At 32.0% G+C, this 25,414-nt stretch overlaps 1 protein-coding gene and 1 pseudogene across 1 annotated transcript; one reads left to right on the forward strand and one right to left on the reverse strand.

The window, feature by feature from the left end:
• Nucleotides 1–2,137: 2,137 nt before the first annotated feature.
• Nucleotides 2,138–2,949, forward strand: LOC132314380 (putative DEAD-box ATP-dependent RNA helicase 33; annotated as a pseudogene).
• Nucleotides 2,950–24,654: 21,705 nt separating this feature from the next.
• On the reverse strand, nt 24,655–25,062 carry LOC132314381 (uncharacterized mitochondrial protein AtMg00810-like). Its single transcript, XM_059813253.1, has one exon. The coding sequence runs from the start codon at nt 25,060–25,062 to the stop codon at nt 24,655–24,657; it is 408 nt and encodes a 135-aa protein (XP_059669236.1).
• Nucleotides 25,063–25,414: the final 352 nt, after the last annotated feature.

A 25,414-nucleotide genomic window follows, 5' to 3' on the forward strand; every position in this document is an offset into this window, starting at 1 on the left:
GTTCCAGATCGGATTCACCGTTTGCAATCTTCAACCGCTGGCTTGCTGTCTCTCAACTCTCAAGCTATGGATTGATTCAAGGGGAGAGAGAAGAAAGAGCGAATTCAGATTCTCATAAGAAAGCTCTCTCTCTGCAGCTGCTAACTTGTATGTACGGGTTTTTTTTTTTTTTTTTTTTTTTTTTTCAGATTGTTCAAAAAATCAAAACCCATATCTTTCAGTTTCCTTCAAAAAATCAAAACCCATATCTTTCAGTTTCCAGATCCAGATCTCCAACCCCTAATTGCCGCCGTCCTCTATCTTGCTGTCCTCTGTCATCGTCTGCTATCGCATCGGTAGGTACTGCAGATTTTTTATTTATTTTTTGTTTTAATGAGTTGAATACATTGATGCAATTTCATAAACAATGTGATGATGTAGAGGCAACTGAGGTTTTTCAATAATAATATGGTTTCCTGGCGTGTTATTATGACTAGAAGTTTGGTATGGCAACAGCTCGGTAAAATTCTAAGAATAAAGTAGTTTTCAGGAACCATATATGACTTTTATGAAATTGGATCCTTTTAATTCTTTATAGAGAAAAATGTTTAGAAAATTGTCAATTAAAGGAGCAAATTTTTGAGTGCACTAATTAATTAATTATTTATTTTTCAGGTCTCTGAGAGCTAAAAAAAATTTCTAAAAAAACTTACCCAAGATTTTCTAGGATTTTTAAATTGGCAAAGAAAGAAAGATCACTGAGATGGTATATTCTTAGGTGCTTAACTTTAACTGAGATCGTAATAAGTGATTTTCTTAGGTGCTTATCAATTATGTGTATATGAGATAGTTTTGACAATTAAAAGCTTGCACCAGTTTTGAGTCATCTAGCAAAATTAAGGGGTAATATTATCAATTATGTGTATATGAGATAGTTTTGACAAATAATTTATATATTTCATGTTTTTTTTTTAGGTTATCTATAATTTGATATATTGGCATATCCCTTTTGTAGGAATGAGAAACATGGAAATTGGAGGATGAATGTTGAGGTGCATGGAGACTGAGAGGAGTATGGGGTTAGACCAACAATTTTTTCTGTTATTTTGCAATGTTATTATTAATGTTGGTTAGGAGGGTTTGTTTTGGACTTATTTATTACCAAGGCAGCATATTAATATTATTGTGAAAAATATATGCTACTCCTACTAATAAAAATTGAGAGCCCGACTTAAAAGCCCAAGAAAAACTTGAAAATATAAGTCGAATTAAGAATTAAGAACCCGAGTTCAGCCCGCGTTTTAAAAATTAAGTATGGGCAAGGCTTGGGCTCAATAGGCGGAATTATCCCTAGGCTTGGGTTAGGCTTGGGCTGAAGACTTGTACGTTGGGCTGAGCCCGAGTTAAGTGTTCAACCCGCCCAACCCGCCCGATTTGCAGCCCTAATGCAAAGACCTTATTTATTTATTTATTTATTTTCCTTTTCTTCTCCGATCTGAACCTTTCATTGAGCTTACGCTTATTTTTGGAGTTTTTCTGTTCAATTTCTTTGGCCAATATTGGTTTTGTATATATATATATATATGGGTTGAACACTAAGAGAACCATATATGAGGAGAGGGAGAATCATGTGCCTTTCCATATAAAGACCATTTTAGAAAATGCATGAATACCTAGTGCGTAATAATTTTTGCTGACCAGTTTAAAATTTGTGCTTTTGATATAGGTTTGCTTATTGGGAAGGGAGAATTATTTGGATTGAGTAGCTTCGGAAAAGAGTAAGTTTATATTGAGTTGTTGTTATTATTATTATTATTATTATTTATCTAATTAGTTAATTTGTGGTTGGAGGACAATAAACTCGTTATTTTTCTTTTTTTATAGACTTTAGCTAAAGAATTTTAATTCTAAATTCTTTTATTATTAACAGAAGAACTGCACGGCTGTTATCTTTCTTTAATCAGATTTGGTCTGGACCAACCCGACACAAAAATCAAATCCAAAACACGGGTCATTGGGCCAGTAAGGCTCTGGAAAATTCGAGCCACATCCTCAATCACACCATTCATTTCGTTTACCTCATTCTCTCCAACTCCAGATTAGTAGAGGGTCTTCTTCCTCAACACTTCACATTCAAGTTCTTCCCAACACTACACTGAAATTAGGGCTTTAAAAATGTCGATCCTTCAAATTTCACTGTCGATCCCAACACCACATCCACATAACCTCTCATCATCTATGGTTTTGTCTGGCCTAAACCCTATCTTCCTCGTTTCGAAGCTCTTTCGCCTGTCAATCAACACATCCAAAACGACAAGGATCTATATGAGCGGCGGTCTGAGAACATACCTAGGTGGTGTATCGAAATGGCAGTGGAAGCGAATGCAAGCAAACAAATCCAAACAACTCCTCAAGGCCAGACTCACCCGCGAGCTACAAATCTACGAAATGTGAAAGCGGGCGGAGTTGAGAGTGGCTGTTTCGGAGCTCGAGAAGCCGTGGGAGGTCGTTGAGAAAGCGCCGATGCTATTTTTCGTCAGAGCTGATGAACAGTTGAAGGTGTTGGCCGATATATTTCAAAAGCCAGGTGGGTTAGATTTGTGGTTCGAGACAGATGGGCCCCAGTTGTTCGACATCGTCGATAGGGTGCCCTCGGCGAGGTTTTTCCCTAAAAGGGTTGTTCATAGCATCAAACCTTACGGGAAAATTGCTAATGATTTGGATAACATGAAGGAATTGTTGAGTTTGTCCTCAGAACCTGAAATTGGTATACAATTAAATGGGAATAAGAATCCGAGAGGATTGAGAGGTGGTTCACGTAGCGAAAGTGTCGTTGAACCAAACAATTCGATGGAACAGTTTCAAGGAAGGAATGGAAAGGGTTCTGATGGTAAATTTAGGAAGAAGAGGAACAGAAGGAGGCCTAGGGTTGAATATTCTAATGGCTTGAATGGGTTGGATTCAGGATAAGTTGGTTTCGATATGGAAAAACGAGTGGATACTCCACCCATGCACAATGCTGATAGTTGGTTTAGCAACGGTCGGGTTTCACGGAAACCCAAAAGCTCCAATTCAGGAGTATATGTGTTGACACCCATTTTGGTATTTGGATTGCTAACCCATCTTCGACCCAGTCATGAAAACCAAATACCCTTGGCACCCGTTTTGGTAATTGGGTTCTGGCCCTAATTGGATTTAATGAGCAGTGAAGCATTGGGCCGAGAAAATATAATGGGCTGAAACATGTGACAATGAGGTTGGGCTAGGAGGTATGTGGATTCGCAAATGATTTGGTTTCCGATTGGGATAATGCAATACAGTTAAGATGTTGGGCCATACATATCACATGGATATGGATTACAAGAGAAAGGGTAATGACGTGCTACATACAAGGGCATCACCGATCATATAGATTATATTTGAAATACTTTTGAATTTTATGTTGGATAAGATTTATATGTTTACTAGGTTTTAGTTAAGAATTAATATTTATCTAGGAACTTTAGTTTGAATTTAAATTCAGTATTTAGTGATGAGGTAGAGTTTTATTGTAATTAGAATACTTATTGGTAGGAATTTGTTTCTAATAATTTCTATAAATAAACAAAGAGACATGTTGAACTAGGGGTCCAGCACCCTTAGAATCCTTATTATTATTTGTTTGCTTCTTCAAGCCTTTCTAAGAATAGCATCCTTGCTATTTCTTCTTCATCTCTATCTCAATTTCTCAGTATCTCTCTCTTTCTTCTTCTCTCCTCATTATTTCCTTTTCTTTTCTTGCTATATCCATTATCTCCCCCTTTCTATTATCTTGTTACGCTACTATAATTTATTCACCGGTAAAGTCCTTTTAACTAAGGCAATATTGAACTCATTTAGGAGTTTATTTGTTCTCTATCTCCTATAATCGCCTGAAGTCAACATTCCCTAAGAGACTATAAGTTGACAACTCACAATTGAACCATATATTTGGTTCTGGCACGCCCGCAACTTATCAATTTAAGATCGGCTCTAGCCAGCTGATTTTAGGGTCAACAATATGATATGAGTAAGCAACAAGATGGGAGTTATGGGTTTCAAGCACAGAACTGATAATGTGGCTCAAAATGTAGCTCTACTATGTGAATTGTATATTAAATCATATTAAGCATGAATTGTTTTTGTTAAATGGAATTTTGAGCTAAAACCAATGTACCTTCTATTGTCGGAGATTTTTATTTTTATTTTGACAAGCAATTGCATTATTCTTATTTTATGTTGTATACTTGCTAAATTTCTTTTCGGTAGGTGTCTATCAGAACTTTATGTGGAACTCTTTATGTTGGTATCTGAATTGTATAAATACAAAAGCAACCAAATTACAAAGCAAAGTCGGGCACACCCTTATCCTTACAATTTACAAAAGGAGGCAGGCATTGTCCTTGTGAATCTAAAAACTAAAAATCCAGCCACAAACTTTTTAAGAAACCTAAAGAATAACTAAAACTAGAGGAATTTTTCACCTCATCTTCCCCTCCCAAGTTAAGTGTTCAACCCGCCCGAGTTGCAGCCCTACTCAAAATTGGTGCGAGAGCGTAGTTATATGTTTAATAGGGTTGTGCTACAACTGGCAACTCACACACACAAATTGGTGTATGGGTGCTGTGAGTGTGAAAAAGGGTTTTTTTTTACTTTGCAAATATATATATATATATATATATATATATATATATATATATATATATATATATATATACACACACACATACTAGTAAAATGGTATGTGCAAGCACATAAATAAAAATTAAATTTAAAATTAATATTCAACAAAATTATTAAATAATTATTTTTTCAAATAATAATTAAAATTAATTTTTAAAAATAATCACATTTTATATTAATTAAGATAAATATATTACAAGATTAAATAATGATAATAATTTTAAAAATAATTACAATATTAAATGGAAAAAATTATTCTATAAAACATAATTAGTAAAACTTTAAAATGATCGATGAACATAAAATTGATAAAAGGTAAAAAAAATTAAAAAAAAATAAATTTTGATTAAACTTTTCAATAGAAATTCAATTATTGATAGGTGTTTTCAAACTTCTAAAACAATATCAAAATCAATACTATATTTTTTTATAACAATTCACTAATATGTATTTAGTAATGAATAGTATTCAACAAATCAATGAAACTCTGTTAAGAAAGGAAAATAAAAAACCTTAGGCAATATATAATTATATATATTAATAAATAAAATAATAAGATAATATTATAATTAATTATTGAAATACTGAAGCAATGAAACTCTTTGTATTTTTAATAATAGTATATATAGATAAATAGATATATTATTAAAAAATAAAAAATTCATAATAAATATGTATTTTGTGTTAGAGTTTTTACAAAACTCTTTTAAATTATAAGAACGCTTTTTTTAAAAATATATATATTAATTTTTAAAAAAATTATCTAAATTATAGTTTTCTTTTTTCTTTTTCTTTTTTAACACTAAATTATAGTACTTAAAATATAGAATCTTTGCTCAGAATTTTCCTTTGGACTATAGATGGGACATAACCATAGTTTACAAGTTTCAATTTTTAGATTTATTCAAAAAATTTACTGAATTAAAATTGGTAGCTATTAAAAGTGCTTTTAATTTTAATGGTTTATCAAACCATTCTAACACAATTTTTAAATAAAAATGCACTTTTAAGCTATTGAAAATAGTTCCAATATTAACTATATTTGAAAGAGATCATAGACTCATCAGCCCTGAGGTTGAAAAAATCTTGAAAGGTCCTAGGCCACTTTAAAAGTGAGGCTCTCTATACATATATATGTTTTTTAGGCCCGTTAAATGATTTTCTACATTTGGTTACAATTTTTTTTTTTTTTTGGTGGCCCATCATTCATTGCCAATAAATTTTGAGGCTCCTTAAATGATTTGCTGTATTTGGTTACAAATTTTTATTTTTTGTGGTCCATCATTCATGGGCCTTTAAATTTTGAGACCCCTTAAATTATGAGGCCCTAGGCGACCACCTTGGTCGCCTTGGGTCAGGGCCGGCCCTGCATAGATTCGGACTGAAGTCTAAATCAAAACATTAATAAAACAAAATAATAGGTTTAAAATAAAATTATATCTACCCATTCCATTAAAGTGTACAAATCAATTCTTGATTTTCGATGATAACGATTTTTTTTTTCCTTCACGTTATACTATAAATCTAATAAATCAAGTGTATTATTTATTATAATTTTAATTTAATTATGAACCAGATATAAAAAATGCCTATAGAATCCAACTTTAAAGCAAATCAGATATAGATTATAACATTGTAATATAGATATATTTTGTACTAAAAATTTCAGAACCTCTCTATTTGACTTCGAGGTTAAGTTATAATAATAGGAGAGAAAATAAAAGAAATGATAACATTACATGAAAAATAAATAAATAAATAAATAAAATAAAGATGATAATGTTAATCTTTAAGCATGTTTTGTTGATTAATGACAAAAATGAAACATTTACATTTGTGTTGGGTGAGAAGAGAATTTGATAGGGTTGCTCATGCTTGAGTCTGTTAGTTTTGCATGCTAAATCTTGTCATCCTGTGAATGTTGAAAGACTAGAAACTTTAAGGAATAACAAATTACCACATGACACGAGGCCAAAGTCCACGTACATTAGTGAAAATGATACATGTGGTCAAAATATAAAAAGAAGTTACTTCAGAGACCAAGTTAAACAAACGATGACTCCCAAACCTCACATGAAACATAAGAAAAGTAATATACAAAAAAAATAAAAATAGAGGAAAATTGAGATATTGTATTATTATTATTGTATTCAAAAGGGTTAGTCTAAGAAAGAAAGAAGAGACTTTTGCTCTATTATGGAGTGTAATTGGTGTGAGTTTGTTCCGTTCTTATATGTACAAATATTTGCACCTACACCCATGTATATTGAAAAATTTAGTCTTCAGGGTCACTACTCTCTCTCTCTCTCTCTCTCTCTCTCACTCTCTCACTCTTTGCACCTCTACCTTGATTGTATAGCCTACCAATAGTCTTTCTTGTGACGATCATAAGAGTAAATTACACTTATCTCCCATTTATAAAAAAATTATTACATTTAACTTTCCTATGTTTTGAATAATTACAGTGGCCAAAACTTAGTACAAATATAATTTTTTTAAAAATTCCTAGTTTTATACCTCAAAAATTTATAAATAATAAATCAATCAAAACTAAGAATTTAGGTCCAAAATGTTCAATATAATCAAGAAAAGCAATACTTGAACCAATGTGTACTTGTCATAATTTTATTTAAATATTGGGCAATCTATGACATTGCGGTTAGTTTGACCGTTGAATTTGCCTTTGTCAATCTGAATGAAAGTCTGAAGCTAATAAGATGATCAGATGTAAATAAAACCACATAGCTTTCAGTTGAGCAAAATTAGCAAAGACTTATTATTATGTTGTGATCTTGAATATTAAAAGTTCATATCACAATCTCTATGATTTAATGGAATGGCGTGCAATGTATTTACATTGTACGGAGTATATGATATCTCAATCGAGTTATACTATAATAGATAAATAAATATGCAGTTAGTTGGTATTTAACGATTAATATTTGAGGTGTGCTTACAATTTTTTTGCACACCAAAAAGTAGGTGAACAATTCTGTACAATTACATATGCATATTTTATTTGTAAATTAATTATTTGTCCTACTTATCATAATACATTATGCTTATGTAGTTTCAATTAACCAAACGATACATTTGATTAGTTGTTGGAATCACATTGACAATATATATATATATATATATATATATATATGCTATTGTCAATGAGAAATCATAATAGAAATGTAGAACAAAAATCATATTGACAATTTGAAATCAAACATCTTGTGATGGCTTTGAAAGACAATGAAGAGAATCGCACAAGTTCATTTACAGAAATGATAAAGATTACAAGAAAAATATCTTATTTATGTTATGTTGCCCGGGCTACTGATGTTAGAACAAGATCACATGATGCCATATAAGTAAGTAAAAAAAAAAAAAAAAAAAACTCACATTATTATATAGAAGACTGTATATGATTAGTCCACCCAACTAATTCTGACCATATCATAATTTATCATGTTGTTAAAAATGGGTTTATAATTTATCTGTTGTAAAAAATTAGTTTGTTTGTTACTTATCAAAAAAAATAAAAAATTAGTTAGTTTGTCTTTATTTATTTATTTTTTTTTAATTTATTTTTTATGAAAATAACAAGTTGTTACTCGTTTGGTGAGTGAAGTAGCACTTAGAAGTGGCCATTTTTAATAGTTCAGTGTTTTTGTTTTTTACAGTATCATGAATCGTGGAAAAAACGTGTTCGATAAAATATGCTTTGTTTTGCACTGTATCTAAACGTTTTATAAATTATATTAAAATATTGAAAAACTAATTTGATATTTTTACACATTTCAGCATTATAATAGTGGGTATTGTAGCGATGAAGTAAAAACAAAATCTTAAATGACATTTTAAAACGAATTATTATATTTTTCAAACTTGCAACACATTTTTATCAAACATTTTTTTTTTTTTTTTTTTTTTATGTTTTTACTTTTAAAAATCTTAAAACAAATAGACGCTACCTAACATGCTTTCTATTATTATTCGAAACACTTTACAACAAAACACTTATTTTGTTTGAGTTAAAACAAAACGTGAAACACCCTGCATTAGCGAATTATACGATTTTTAGTGAGTAGGGTCTCAATTTGATTGAAGAACACCCGTAAACTAGCTATGCTATCATGTGTGAACTATCTATGGTAGGAAATTATACATGGCTAACATTTAAGATATAACAAATCTTAAATGTAAGCAATTAAGGAGTTTGTGTTGAAAAGAAGTTGCGTTTGAATTAAAGTGAAGTTCAATTTTATGTTTATTTTTTGTCAGATAAATTTTTTACACGTTATTGAGAATGAGAGAGAAAAAACATATACTCCTTTGTTCAATATTAGACGTCACTTGTGAGAAGAATTATATATTTTTAAAGGGATACAATTATTACATTATCTATTTTAAAAATTATTAAGTTGTTCTTTCAAGTTTGAATTTACATATAATTAAGTTTGAATTTTTTTTTTAAAAAATGTAAGAATATTTTATGGAAATATATGTAAAATGTATTGTTTAAAATGAGAGTTTTTACGGAGAAATTGTAAAGTGAGTTAAAAAAAAGAAAAAAAGTTGATAATGGTTAGCTATAAATGAAAGGTGATAGGGCGTAAGAGCATCTCCAATAAACTCTCTAAAATTAGGTTCTCTGAATTTGCCTCATTAGCATTTTTCAATAGCCACATAAACATTTCCCATAGTCACGTCAACATTTTAGAGTCTCTAAATTTTAGCTATCGCATATACTCTAATGATGCACTTTCGCTCTCCAAAAATATTAATATTTTAATATTTTTAAAATTTAAAATAAAATTTATTTTTTAACTTTTTCCTAACGACTATATTTCTAATGGCTATAATGTCAATAGGAACATTAAAAAATTTAAAAACGAAAAAAAAATCACTTTTTTTCAATTTTTTAAAACTTTTTTTGGCCTAAAAAAGCTTTTAATGCACTGTTTGTGTCAGCCAAATAGTGCCTTAACGACTCTTTGGTTCAATTATTTTAAGAGAAAAAAAAAGAGAGACCAAAATAAGCCAAAAATCTGAATTTTAGCTTTTATTTCAGCCAAACATGTCCTTAGAAATAGTGTTCTGGGCTTAGGAATAGTATTCTAGCCTGAATTTAAAAAATAAAAGAAAACAAAAATGGGCTTACAAAAAGTGAGTCCAATCGCCAACCCACTCTTGCTTTCTGACGACCTCCATCAAGAGTCATTCTTTGGGACTCCCTTTTTCCATAGCCCATTGGAGCACCCAATCTTCAAAAATTGGCCCAATTTCGCCAAAAAAAGCACCGCTGGAGTTTCTCTAAAAGTTATGTCGCTGTTGTAATTAAGAGTAGGTACATAACTTCTTCCAATTTTTTTAAACCTGTTGAACCAACAAATCCTGACAGTGATTTCACAGTGATTTTGAAAAAAAAATTATTTATAGGATATTAATCCAAAGTCAAGGGAAGTTTGGTGAGTTTGGATGATTTATTGTTTATTTTCTATCTTTTTGGTTAAATAAATAATTAACAGTAAAAAAAAAAATGAAGTGAATAAAAAAATAAATATATATTGACTAATATGAAAAAATTCTAAAAAATATAGTTAAAAAAATGCAATTTCATAATTTGGATAAAATAATTAGAAGAAAATGTTAATTTTTTTTAACCTAAACTACACTCTTTTATTTATTTATTTATTTATTTTATCATAGTTATCTAAATCAAACTGTCACGACTATATATAAAAAAACAATTTTTTTTAGAACACCATTATACAAATATACTACATTTTTAATCAAATGCACTCATTTTACTGTTTTTTTTTTTTTTCTTTCTTTCTTTCTTAAAAACACATAAATGACAATTTATCTTTCAAGTGTTGTTCCTCTCTATATAAACATAAATGATAAAGCATTTTTACGGTTTTTCAGCAATCCAACCGACTTTACTCTTGAACAAGTTGCTTTTTCTTTGCAAAATCCCGTTTTAAGAAAAATCTAACTCGTTCCAATGTGAGCTCAAACCGGTTGCATTCTCCTGAACCAAAATGGAAAATTTGTGTATTTACCAACTTCTATTACCTTTTAAGTCTGACTTATAGGGATATTTCAACAAGAAATTTGGTGTGTTTTTTAACCCTATTATGACTATATATTTGTTTATATAAACTCATATTCACATACATTATTATATCAATGCAGTTTGGTGAATTGAGTGCCAAAAGATTTTGACAACTTCGTCTAAATGCAATGTACCATAGATTGCTACTTGCATTGATGATTTTTGTTTTTCTATTATTTTACCCTTTTTGCGTTCCAATTTTTAAATCCGTTTTGCTCACTTAGATTAAGAATAGACGAATAGATGCTTTTTTTTTTTTTACTTAACAAGTTTGAAATATTAAATTATAATTTTTTAATTATTATTTTTGATAGGTAAACAAGTGAGATTTTATTATTCAAAATAAATGAAGACTGGGTAAATGAATTCCTTTATCTTTTTTCTATTTACCCACACATGTTCAAAGTAAGTTGGTTTTTTCAAATCGGGTCTAATAACACTACTTTATTTTATTTACTGGTTAAATGTTCAGACGTCAGCTTAAACATAAGAAGATAACGATTCTTTCACTAAATGTTCATTTTCTGTTACTTAATATCAATGACAATGATTCTTTTACAAGGTCTACTCTTGAAGGCAAAAACTTCAGACTTTCAGAGGCCTCCAACACCACAAACTCCATATCACTTTTACCCCAATCTATTTTATTTTATTTTTCTTTTTAATTTTATTTATTTATTATTATTATTAATTTTTTTAAGTTTACAATTTCTATCATGCCATCGTTCATTTGATTCTAAATAATTTGTACTCAAAGTTACTCAACCATCAATTAGTTGCAATAAGGTTTCATGATTTGATTATATTTAAGTCGAAATTTCTTAATCCAAACTACTTCTGAATGATAAGTTAATAAAAAGATATCACCAAGGGCTTTGTGGTATCTCCTCTATCTCCTAAATTGAATGGTGAAGGTTTAAGTCTTCAAAGGAGTAAAGTGAGTATGTATAACAAGGGTCATTTGTCCCACATTGGATTCGGATGGGAAAGTGATTGGGTAAGTATGCAGCACTACATAATAGTTTGAGCTTTTGGATAAATGGGCAAGCGCTCACCTGTTACAGTTGGTATGAGAGTTAGACCCAGTACTTGAACAGGTGTCACGCCAAGCGTCAGGCCCGGAGGGTGTTCGGGTTTGCAGTCCGGGTACGTAGAGTGGGTCGAGCTGCAACGAGGGCATTACAAGTTTGGGTGAGAGAGAATGTAATAAGGATCATTTGTCCCACATCAAATCTAGATGGGAAAGTGATTGGGGTTATAAATGGGTGCATATGTAATACTACCCAACAGTTTGAACTTTTTGGTAAACAAGTTACACAGGAAAACATAAAAATACAAGTTCAATTATATATTAAAAATACAATTTCTTGATGCTTACTAGTGTTCTGTTTTTGGGGTAGAGATTGATTCTTTTCACTATTAGCATATGATTTCAGGTTTTGGGGTACATTTCCAGTGAGGTTTCGATTCAATTAGAGGGAAAATTCTGTGAACATTTGATTTTGTAGAGCAAGTTGACTTTTGGCAAAAAACTTACTTTGGTTAGGGAAGTGATGTACATTCATAGATCTTTATGAATGAGATTTCAACAAAATATTGATTCTGTAATTGAAGGCCTTTCCTTTTGAAGGTGACTTTACTATTTATTGTTTGGATGAAATGAAAGTTCTAGTTAAATGTGTAGAATGCTGTGTGGGAAAATATAAAAGTAAGTTTGATTTTGGATAGTGAAAATTCAAAGAATGGTTGTTTATGTCAGCAAAAATTTGTTTGTGAAGGAGTAAAATTCAATTTGAAATGGAAGTTATGTGCAGATTAGGGTAGCGTTTAGACATTTAAATCTAGAACATGAGAGATTTTATATAGTACTTCCACAGAGTTGACACTCTTTTCAAACCAGTAATTTTCAATAATAATAAGCACAAACAATATAAACGAAGCTCTCTTTATAAATCTAACATTTAAGCTGCTAGAAAACTGTTATAATTAGGGGTGCACAAAAGAACCGTGAAACCGGGACTGAAACCAGAACCGTAAGAACCGGAACCGAACTTTCGATTCTCACGGTTTCAGTTCTGGTCTCAGTTCCTAAAATGAAGAACCGTTGAGATTCGGTTCGATTCCGGTTCCAGTCTCACGATTCTATTCCGGAACCGAACCGTCATTTATATATATATATATATATATATATATATATATATTTGATTATATTATTAGTAATTCTAAACCTAAAAAATAAATTTTTTTTAGGGCAAATCATTTCAGCTTCCCCAATTGCCTCCATCCCTATTCATATTTTTAAGGCAAATCATTTTAGCCTCCCTAATTGCCTCCATCTCTATTCTCGTTCTCGACTCTGAACTTCTCTTTCTCCCTCTCTGCAACTGCAAACTACAAAATCTACAAGAATCAGAAGTTCAAAACCCATATATTTCACTTTATCTATCTGTCTGCAAGAATCAAAAGTTCAAAACCCATATCGGCATATCATTTCAAATTTTTCAAAAAATCAAAACCCATATCTTTCAGTTTCCATCGCCCACTGTTCCTGTTCGGGTTCGCTGTTCGCAAGCTTTAACCGCTGTCTCTCAACTCTCAAGCTTGCCCTCCTCTCTCTCTACAATTGTTAACTTGTATGTATAGGTATTGTTTTAATTTTTAATTTTTTTTTTCTAAATCAACTAATCAAGGTCTGTAACACTGTAATTCTTGTTTCGCAAACTAAATCCTATTCTATTTCTGTTTTTTTTTTTTTTGATTGCGTACCAGAATGACCTTTCATATCAAGCCTTGGAAGGAAGAGGGGTGGCCGGAAATTTGCAAAGTTCCTAGAAAATTTAGGTTTCCATTGCAGCAGTCAACAACAGTCAACGGTTCCTTGGAACCGAACCATGAATTCGGTCTGGTTCCAAATCTCAACAGTTCTGGTTCCATTTTTAAGGAACCATTGAGATTGGTTCCTATTCCGATTCCGTCAGGAACTGGACCATGTGCACCCTTAGTTATAATATAGAAAGACATCATTTACACATTTTTTGAAAGCATACTTAAAAAATCTCAACTGATGAATTTTAACAGGTATCACTGAAATGTATCCAAAGGACAAAAAAAATCTACAGAACCAAGGATGTAACGACCCGAACCCAGCCGAATCACTAATCGGGTTCTTACCCGAATCAGAGGTCAAGCGAGGGTACTATGGTCATTTTCCATTAAATTAATAATTTGAGGCCCAAAAAGGGCAAAATAGTCATTTACCAAGGTCATCCAAAGATTAAGATAAAGTTCGGGGCTGATATGGTCATTCCCATGGTTAAAATATAATTAATGTATTTTATTAGACTATATAGTAAATATTAGTAACATTAAATGTGTAATAAAGGGTAAAAGAGGGAAATAAAACACAACCATCAAAAAAGCAGGAACCGTCGACATGTGAACACTGCACATCGACTAGATTAGGACATTCGGTTGACGTGTGAGAACTTAACGTCGATTGGTTTAGGACAATCGGTAGACGTGTGAGAACTTGACATCGATTGGTTTAGGACATTCGGTGTGTGAGAACTTTACGTTGATTGGTTTAAGACATTCAGTGTGTGACAACTTTACATCGACCGGTAGGGTGTGTTGGTGACAGATATAAGCATACTGGTCAATATAACTCACCTCATACAAAATGTTTTCAGAATAATGCAAAGGGCTAGGGGTAAAACGAGTAGCTCTCTCATACTCATCTTGGTGAATGACGGGAAGAAGTTGCTCATTCAACACTGTGATATATTGGCAGAGGTGGTGGAATATGAAATAAAGCTTCCATAGCTTTTAAAAAATGCAGTAGATTGAATATACTTGTTGACACAATCATTATCAACCACCCTTGCTTGATTCCAATGGAAGTTACTACAACATTCCAGTGGAAATCTGTAACAACCCTAAAAGATACCAAAATAATAATAATAAAATAAATAAAATTTCGGCATGACCTCCGCAGAAAAGTCCCTTTACAACCTATTGAAATACATAAAAAAAAAAAATGTAATAGCCTCACTGTGCCTTAAAACTAACTTATCATGTCTCAACGCACAATACAGATATTATATCACATTCCCAAAGTGATTACATACATATGAAATGTCCCATTCCTCCATCTCATCCAAACAAGGAACACATTTTAGTTACATCAAATTACAGTCCATAAAATGTAACTAAAATTTAAAAGCCCATAGCGTACAACATTATAACAATTAAACTAAAGTTTCACAAAATAGTTAAGATTACATTTACAAAATATTAGAGTTCTAACACAAAAGATAGCAAAATAAAATAAATCTCCAAACTCGTCTTAAATTGTGGTGGATAGTCGTCCGCCACATCTTTTTCGTGTCCTGAAAAATGTTGAAAAATAAATGGGTGAGCATAAGCTCAGTAGGAAGTGTCTACGACACATTTCTTATATCTCCGTGAATCCATACAACGAATAGATAAAAAGTGAACGGGATCATGCCATAGAGAAATGCACATTCTCAACCACAACAAGAAGTATGTAGCAAATATCAACCAATCACAATCTTACCATAATGTCATGAAATGCAATATTATGCAAATGTCATTCCCCATTTTCTGAAATATTTCCGTTTCAACTTCCAAACCGTTAGTGTTATCCGACCCAAGGCACTTCCAAGGCATCAATAATGGAGAGTTGACTAACTATCTACGACCACAAGATACCTCCAAGGCGTCGCATCCGGCCTAATTAGTTCAACCATACTCCCTTCTGGACTACACTAACAACACGGACCGCTACGCGCCTCCTAGGCGTCTGATTTTCGCAAACTCCTTTGAAAAATATTTTTCCCAAGAATAAATTCATTTATTTTAAAACATTTTCCTCCCTATTTCTTTCCCAATAGATGCATGAATGTTTTATGCTTTTAAATGTCAATTCAATACTAAAATTTACACACATCCCATCTACATCGTCATGACATTCTTGATAAGAAGCTCTAGACATTTATTTCCATAATTATAACATAAATTTTCATAGCAATTGAAATCATGAAACAAACCAACACTGAGCATGCTTCTTTACAAATTGAAGATCATCATACTAATAAGCCCAATTAACACAAAACACACATTTATCACCATAAATATAAATAACCCTAACAAACACAATCGAAAGAAATTAAAATAAAACATGCTTAAAGTCTAATTAAAGGGAAAAATTCACAAGAAATCTAAGAAATAGTGAATTAGAGCACCCCTACCTTAAAAATTGAGAAAAGTCCCAAATTCAGCCCAAGAACCCTAGAATTTTGAAATCCTTAGAGTACACTAAAACTGAAATTGTTGGTACTCAAACGTAGATCTCGTTGTGCTCTTCGATTTGCCGCAAACGGCTCCCAAAAACTCTAAGAAATGAGGAAGTAATCAAAGATTGAAATGGTAGAAAATGAGAAAAGAAGAAAACAAGGAGAGAAAGAGAGAGCTCAGTCCCGAATCTGGAGTGAAAATGGCCACCAAATGATGTGTGTTGATATAAAATATGTTTAGTGCTTTGTGGGGCCCACCATTTATTTTATTTTATTTTATTTTATAATAAACTTTAATAACATAAACATATATATAATAATAATAATAATAATAATAATAATAATAATAATAATAATAATAATAATAATTCGCAACATTACAAAATCACTATCTTCTAAAGACTTTGGCTAAAAAACAATCCAAGTTGGACACGTGGCTAAATAAAAGGGCCACAACTTTAACTATTTGCACCATAATTATCCGTCACTTTCCAATGAAAAGTTATTATGGCCGATTCAAATGGAAATGTGATATGCAAACGTGGGTGCAATCATAAAGCAACACGTGGATTCACCTAAGAAAGCTATTTGATGAAGTACATTGAGACACGTAGAAGCCAAGGAAGAACCCACTCATATGCAAGTGAAAAGTCATTGGACACGTGGAAGCCAAGGAAGCAACTAGTTACATATAAGTGGAAAGTCATGGGACATGTGGCAACTAAGGAAGCAAGTAGTTACATGCAAGTGAAAAGTCATTGGACACGTGGAAGCCAAGGAAGCAAGCAGTTACATGCAAGTGGAAAGTCATGAGACACGTGGGCAGCCAAGGAAACAAGCAGTTACATGCAAGTGACAGCCAAGAGGTAAGCAGTAGGAACACATGACTTCCAAGTGGGACACGTGACAGAATTTCCAATTAAAGAGTGATTATTCTAATGGAATGTGGTAGCTCATTAACAAATCAATCTCTCTTAACCCTAAATTGCATATTTTTTCTGGTTAAAAAATAACTAAAAGATACACTAGTACTGCTGTATTAGTGTTACACCTTTTCGTCTCAAACCTCTCTGCAGTACACAAACAATTCTTGAAAATGTAGTGCTCAAATAATTGTCAAAAGTTTATAACTCCGCATATCACAGTACTTCATAACCAACCATTTGATTAACTACGTCATCTAAATGACACCTTAAATGCCTCCCAAATAAAGGAAAATGAAAGCCATTATGGGATCGATAATAATTCATATGGGTCTCTCTGATTCCCCATGAAACATCGGCTTCAGGAGGGTCAAAAGGATAATACAGGAGACGTTCCCAGAATGAACCAACTGGAATTTTTCTATACCATTCTAGATAAAATTCATTCTGTAATTTTTGTTGGATGTCTAGAGGATTGCCTTCCATCCATATATCTATGTGGCAGCTTATAAAAAAATTAATATTTTATTGGGGACTTAACAATGCCCCATGTATGGTTAAAAAGTCCATTTTCTCTCTAAAATTTAAAATAAAAACATACTATTAATAAACATGTACAACAAAGGTTAATTTTGAAGGCATTAAAGTCTAAATTCATAGGTATACGTCGCTGATAAGTGGTTAAATATTGCACATTTCAGCAACTAAGTTAGGGTATTTCAATCTTTGCATCTATCTTAATTTCATGTTTTAATCCTAATTTATATTTATGTGTATTTCAGGGCAATAAAGTTAAAATCTAAGAATGGTCCATTAAAGCCTCTTTGGAGTCAAGCAAAGACATTCAGAAAAAGTTCAAAAAAATGGCAAAAGGAGGTCGCAGCCCATTGCCCGTATAGTGTGTTTATTCTTCAAAAGCAGTCAATCTCGGGCCTTTAATGATGTTTTCAAAGATGAAGAAGCAAACCAACGAGCCTAGGGCCAAAATGGAGCTAAATAAGGCATAAAGAAAATTTCCAACTCTTGGGGGATCGATCCCCAAGATGAGGGATTGATCCCCCAGGACTTGGCAACATTACAGGATTTTCTTATTTTGGGCTTATTTTTGTAATTTATGGGCTTTAATAGGGTTTGTTACTTAAGGCCCAGTGAGCCATTAGTTTAGGGTTAGTATTATTTTATTTAAAGGAGTTTTTAATTTATTAGATTTTTAAGTTTTATTTTTTTTCTGGACGGAGATATCATGTTCTCTCAGGAAAAAAACGAGGGTGAGAAGAAAGAGAGGAGGGGAGGCACAAGGGTTTCAAGAACATCTACACACTCATCTCTCTTGAGCATAAAAGAAGATGAAGAAGGAGCAAAGCATAGAGGAGGATCCTGTTGACACCTTGATCACTACAACCATGATGGGCTAGATCTCCACTTAGGGCTTGGTTGAGCCCTAAGTTTATGTATTTCTAAACCCTTGTATTTTTATTTTTGGGGAGATTAATATATTGTTGTAGTTGATGTTATGGTCTTGTGATTATATACTTGGATGTTCCAAGATTTTTGTTAATTAATCCTTCCATTATTTCTCTATTTTGGTTGCATGTCTATGTGTGATTAATTTAGGGTTATATACTCTTTAATAAATGTTAAAGATTAATTCTTTCATTAGTTCTCTATGTTAATTGCATGTCTATGAGTGATTATTTGAGAATTATACTTGAAGGCCATGACATGGTAATTAATGGATGCAATTGTTAACTAATTTGATAGTCTATGCTTTATTCTTGATGAGTTGTACTATGATTAGACAATTCACACTTGAAATTGATAGTTCACACTTATTATATGCAATTTGTATCATCTTCTTGATTATGGATTAAATGCAAATGGTCAATGAATTTGATGAGTTAGGTTTTGTCTTGATAGGTTGTACTACACCCTAGTTTACCAGTCATTAGGCAGACAATCTACACTTGATTAATCAATCCATCATCATGATTGAAATTGGTATTATCTACTTGATGTGTGCTCTCATTGGATGCATTTGTTGATTGGTAAGATTGGTTAGGCCTCAAGATTGGTGTGTTGTTCTACACTTAGTTTACTTGTTGGTTAGGTAGGTTATGCATTACAAATGAATTGGATGATCATGCTTACATATGCAAATTGTGCCATTGATTGTACCTACATTTTAATTACAACAATGTTCTCCCCATTAATGGAAAACAAATGGTTAATTGCATGAGCTTAGTGGTGATTCCAACAAACCCTAAGAATTTTCTTCTATCTCTAGCATAGTTTATTTTTATTATATTTTAATTTAATTGTTCACTAGCTTAATCAACCAACCATCTCTTTTATTCTCTCTCTCTCTTATGGTAATCACTTGTTAAAACCAATTGTCTTATTTAAATCCAAGCCAAGGGTCTATTGGGTTCGATCCATACTCACTATATACTTCAAAGTATAAGTGTCTAACGGTTTTATAAATTATAAAAAATATGATGCCCACTTGACATTATTTCAAAACCTAAAGTGTTGTGCATTATTTTGTGCACACGCTCGGGTCGCATCAGTCGCACTCTTTCTATATCCTTTTATTGCTTTATATACTTGTTTACATCATAATTATTAACCACTTTCCAGTGGAAGGTTGCCCTAGTCGATTCCAATGGAAGGTATTACGACATTCCAGTGGAAATCATTATCTTTTAAAGACTTTGGCTAAAAACAAATCCAAGTTGGACACGTGGCTTAATAAAAAGGCCACAACTATAACTATTTGCATCATAATTATCGGTCATTTTCCAATTAAAAGTTGTTGTGGCCGATTCAATGGAAGGGTGATATGCAAACGTGGGTGTAATTATAAAGCAACACGTGGATTCATCTAAAAAATCCATTGGCTGAAGTAACCACCTTGGGACACGTGGAAGCCAAAGAAGCAACCAGTTACATGCAAGTGAAAATTCATGAGACACATGAAAACCAAGGAAACAACCAGTTACATGCAAGTGGAAAGTCATGGGACATGTAGAAGCCAAGGAAGCAACCAATTACATGCAAGTGGAAAGTCATGGGACACGTGATAGCCAAGGAAACAATCAGTTACATATAAGTAGATAATCATGGGACAGGTGACAACCAAGGAAACAAATAGTTACATGCAAGTGGAATGTCATGGGACACATGGCATGCCAAGAAATAAGTAGTTGGAAGACATGACTTCCAAGTGAGACACGTGATAGAATTTCCAATTAAAGAGAGATTATTCTAATGGAATGTGGCAGCTCATCAACAAATCAATCTCCCTTAACCCTAAATTGCATATTTTTTTCAGTTAAAAAATAACTAAAAGATACACTAGTACTGCTGTATTAGTGTTACACCTACTCGTCTCAAACCTCTCTGTAGTACACAATTCCCGAAAATATAGTGCTTAAATAATTGTCAAAATTTTCCAACTTCGCATTTCGCAGTAATTCATAACCAACCATTTGATCAACCACATTATCTAAATGACACCTTAAGTGCCACTCAAACAAAGGAAGCAAAACAGAAGCCATTATGAGATCAATAATAATTCATATAGGTCTCTCTGATTCCTCATTGAACATCGACGTTATAAAGGTCAAAAGGATAAAACAGGAGATGTTCCCAAATTGAACCAATTGAAATTTTTCTATACCATTCTGGATAAAATTCATTCTGTAACAAATTTATTCTGTAACATTTGTTGGATGTCCAGAAGATCGCCTTGTATACATATATCTATGTGGCAGCTCATCAACAAATCAATTTTTGTTGGGGACTTAGCAATCCCACATGTATGGTTAAAAAGTCAATCTTCTCCCTAAAATTTAAAATAAAAACATACTATTAATAAATATGTACAACAAAGATTTTGAAGGCATTGCAATCTAAACTGACTAGGATATTAGTACATCATGAATAATGGTTAATTCCGAAGGCATTGGAATCTAAATTCGTAGGTAAGCGTTGCACTCTTTCTGTATCCTTTCACTACTTTATATGTGTTACAAAATTACATTAATCGAGTAATCCTCCCCCTAAATTAATGAAATGAAATTAAGTTTATATATATATATATATATATATATATATAACATTTACCCATATAAAGAAGGTTCCTATAGAAAATCAATGAAATGGACAAAGTCCGGGGCACATCAATACCACCTCAAAAAAATATGTTTCGGACTATCTCTACAAACCTTGTAAGATCTCGTTGAAAGAATCCATTAGCGAAATATAAAACATTCACATCATATATAATATTATGCACGTTGAAACTTAGTACTTCTTCCACCACAACCACAGGTCTATTTCCAACCATAAATATATCTTGGTTGACACTCCACTCACAAGGCCGTGCTTATGAAGCTCTTTGACAATTATTGTCAATTACTTGATAATCGATTGGAAGCCATTAGGATTTTAGTATTTGTTATACATGAGAATGTGATGAAACAATAAATCCAAAAAGTAAATGAGAATCAAAATATCAAGAAAAATTCAGACAGAAATCATGACCAATTAATTATAAATATTTTTCCTCAAGGCATAAATTGTTTAAAACAGCTAATTACATTTATCAATTATAATGAAAATAGATTTATATAATGAATATATATATAAATACTTGGAAACGTGCAACGATACCATGGAGATGAAATTGCACAAGTTCTTAAGAGACAAAATTAATTAGAATTCTTAAATGTTCCTTGACATAATTAAACTGGTTCCCGCGTCATCAATCTCGCAAAATTTAAGGCATTAACTATAAAATAACTAGAGTTGAAGGGAAAAAGAAATAATTAAAACATTTATAGCTACCCAAATAAGAATAATTTTGAAATATTTCCTCTCAGCAAATTGAGAGGAGGTAAAATAAATAAATAAACCATGGCCATGGTGGAAAAGTAAACACCTCACATATATACGTCAGACAAACATTAAGGTACTAGAAGCCAAGAAACACAAAGGACAGTCTGTTGAATGGAGAGTACAGAAGTTACTTCTGTGGTGTCGAAAGTTGATCTGTTGTAAAAGTTCCTCATTAATGGATTGAAGAGACAAAGTTGAACTAAATCTTTATAAAATTCTCCAACAAATGCTCATCTGTACCCTACCATTGCCTATTAGATTTTATGTTAACAATACAAAGCAATCGTGGATTTGGAAGAGTGGAATTCATGAATTCAAGCATTTTCTACAAAATCCACTTCAATGAATCCTTCCTGTAAAGATCCACTCACTTGTTGTTCAAGTCCAACATGTTTCCTTAGTTAACCATGACCCGAGAACCAAGTCAACAGAGTGTTAATGTTCCATTACAGAAGACAGCTTAATTTGAGGTTCCTCAAGAGGTACATACATCCTTAGATGCACTTTCTTTTAAAAAAAATTAAATAAATTAAAAAGTGTCAAGAAATCACTGTTATTGACAAGAACGTGATGAATCAAGAAATCCAAAACACAAATTGAAAATCAAAGTTTCGATAAGAAAAATCAGACAGAAATCACACATATTAGAACATCAAGAAACAACCAAATAAGTTAAAAAAATACATATAAGCTCAAGAAATAAAAATCACACTGATGAATGGACCAATAATCAACAAATTTGTGTCATTTTAACAGTACATTTCAACAAATTGGATATTTAAGAGGTTTTATATTGGCTTTTTTCCATAGGGTATTTCGTGCAATAAATTGATAGTAGAGGGGGTTTCTTGCAATTTGGCCTAATCTAACAAATCAATCCAATAAAATGTCCATAAACCAAACAATATAAAGAACATTTTCCTCAGTCATTCTCCTCAATTTTTTTTTTTAAACAAAACGTGAATATAAAACAAAATAATCCAAAATAGCACATAAACCGAATATAGAAACTGTTATACATTAAGAAAATAAGTGAAGACATGTGCAAGGAAGTTACTAATATATTTTCCGATTCCACTCGATTCAATGAACTTTCTTCTCCCCAATATGTACACCTGTAATTGTAGGATTAAAAATGAAAAAGGTTAAATATGTCACGGAACTCCTATACATTTTTGAACTTGAACATGTAAAACTTGAAATCATTATTAAATTAATGTTAATTTTTTGAATAGCTAAAATAGTTGGAGGTGCTCGAGATGATTCAAAAAAGCATATAAAATCCGTATTAAAAAAAAAACACTATAAACACCAAAAATTCCAATTGATAATCTAACAAAGACGAATTAAGTACTAGAAGTGATGTTAGTTACCTGAGGAGACATAACAGATAACCGTTGATTGGTGGTGGTAATTACAGCCCAAATCCTAAAAAGAGAACAAAATAACCATAAAATAGAGAACCAACTTATAATACTCCTCAAAAAATCCATAAAAAGAAGTTGCCAAGTTAACACCAAATCAAAGTCAAATAACTCCAAAATCAATAAAAATGAACAACAAATCGATAAAATAGCACCACATCAGAGTCATGAATACAAAATCTAACACAAAATCAACACCCATTTAAGTTGTCTAATTTTTAAGGGGAAAGAAATAGAGAGAACCCCACCTAAAGAGTAACCTAGAACAACGGCAAGTTGATAGTGGGAGAGCAACAGTGAATTCACCAAACCCTAAAAAGAATTTTTGATCTATTACTAGAGAAAAAAAATAATAGATATATCATTATATTACAGAATATGATAGCATAGACAACACAACAATGCAAAAGAAGAGATAAGAGTTACCTGAAGACTCAGGCGACATCTCCAGACCCGTTGAAAAGAGATCAAAGCGCAATCCGAACTCCAAATCACAGATAACTGGTTTTGGAAGGAACATTTAAAAAAAAAAAAAAAAAAGGTTTCATTTTTATGCTATACCATTATTACAACAGAAAATGACATATATATACTAACATACACATTCGGAGATCCCTCGGGAACTCTATAATCTATAGTCTGCTGTGGACTCGTTTCACAAAAGCATCCGCATCACATGACTCATGACCCATATAGGATATATAATCATGTTGGTTGTAGTTTCAACCAACTAAATAATTTCTAAGGGAAAAGAGGAGAAGAATGAAGAAACAAAGATTGTATTGTATTGAATTCTTTGTTGTGTTGATATCTTTACAATAATTCCTTACACTATATATACTATTCTCCCATAGACCTTTAAACTTTTCAAGACAATCTCAACCACACACATGATACATGCACTCACTTGATACATGTACCCCCTTGATACATGTAGAATAACAATATATGAACACCAAAATGCACATGCAATGAACATGGCATTAATTTATTTTAACACACCCCCCTTAATGCCATGTTGTGACACTCAACAATTCTCTAAATTATTCAAACTTATTTTTTGGAAGTGCTTTGGTAAAAATGTCAGCAACTTGGTGTTTAGTCTTGCAATACTTAAGTTGAATCTCTTCATTCTCCACAGCTTCTTTAATGAAGTGATGCTTGATTGCGATGTGTCTTGTGCGACTATGAAAAATAGGATTCTTTGTCATAGCAATTGCGGATTTGTTGTCACATAAAATTGGAGTAGCTTCTCTTTGCTTCTCACCAACATCTTCAAAAATTCTCCTTAGCCATATTGCTTATGACATTGCCAATGATGTTGAAATATACTCAGCTTTGGCAGAAGATTGCGCCACTGTTTCTTGCTTTTTAGATGCCCATGAAAATATACCTGAACCAAGAGAGAATGCATAACCAGAAGTACTTCTCATATCATCAATACATTCAGCCCAATCACTATCACAAAAACCAAACAACTTTGCATCAACATTTTTCTCATACAAGATGCCAAAATCAAGTGTACCTTGTATATATCTCAATACCCTCTTTGCAGCCCCAACATGAATTTGACTCGGATTGTGCATAAACCGAGATAATAAGCTTGTAGCATACATGATGTCGGGTCTTGAAGATGTCAAATACAATAGACTTCCAACCAAGCTTCTATAAAGAGATGCATCCACTTCTTTACTTCCATCTTCTTTCATCAATTTTTTATTCACAACCAAGGGAGTGCAAACGGATTTGCAATTCAACATTTTGAATTTTTTAAGAAGAGTTTTTGCATACTTCTTTTGACAAATAAAAACTCCTCACTCTTTTTGATAAATTTCAATGCCCAAGAAGTAATGCAACAAACCCAAATCACTCATTTCATATTTTTTCATCATCTCTCTTTTAAAATCATCAATCATTTTTTCATCACTTCCGGTAAATACCAAATCATCAACATAAAGAGAAACAATAAGAATCCCAGTTTTACCTTGTGTCTTGTAGTACAAGGTTGGCTCATTTTTGCTCCTTTGAAAGCCTTTTTTGATGAAGTAAGAATCAATCTCA

Source organism: Cornus florida, unplaced genomic scaffold, assembly GCF_030987335.1.
Source record: "Cornus florida cultivar Cherokee Brave unplaced genomic scaffold, ASM3098733v1 CherokeeBrave_3.0.0_Hap2_Chr06, whole genome shotgun sequence".
Taxonomy (NCBI): domain Eukaryota; kingdom Viridiplantae; phylum Streptophyta; class Magnoliopsida; order Cornales; family Cornaceae; genus Cornus; species Cornus florida.

Bases quoted from the DNA above. Each gene is read 5' to 3' on its own strand.
- LOC132314381 (XM_059813253.1), bottom strand. From the start codon at position 25,062: ATGAAAGAAGATGGAAGTAAAGAAGTGGATGCATCTCTTTATAGAAGC.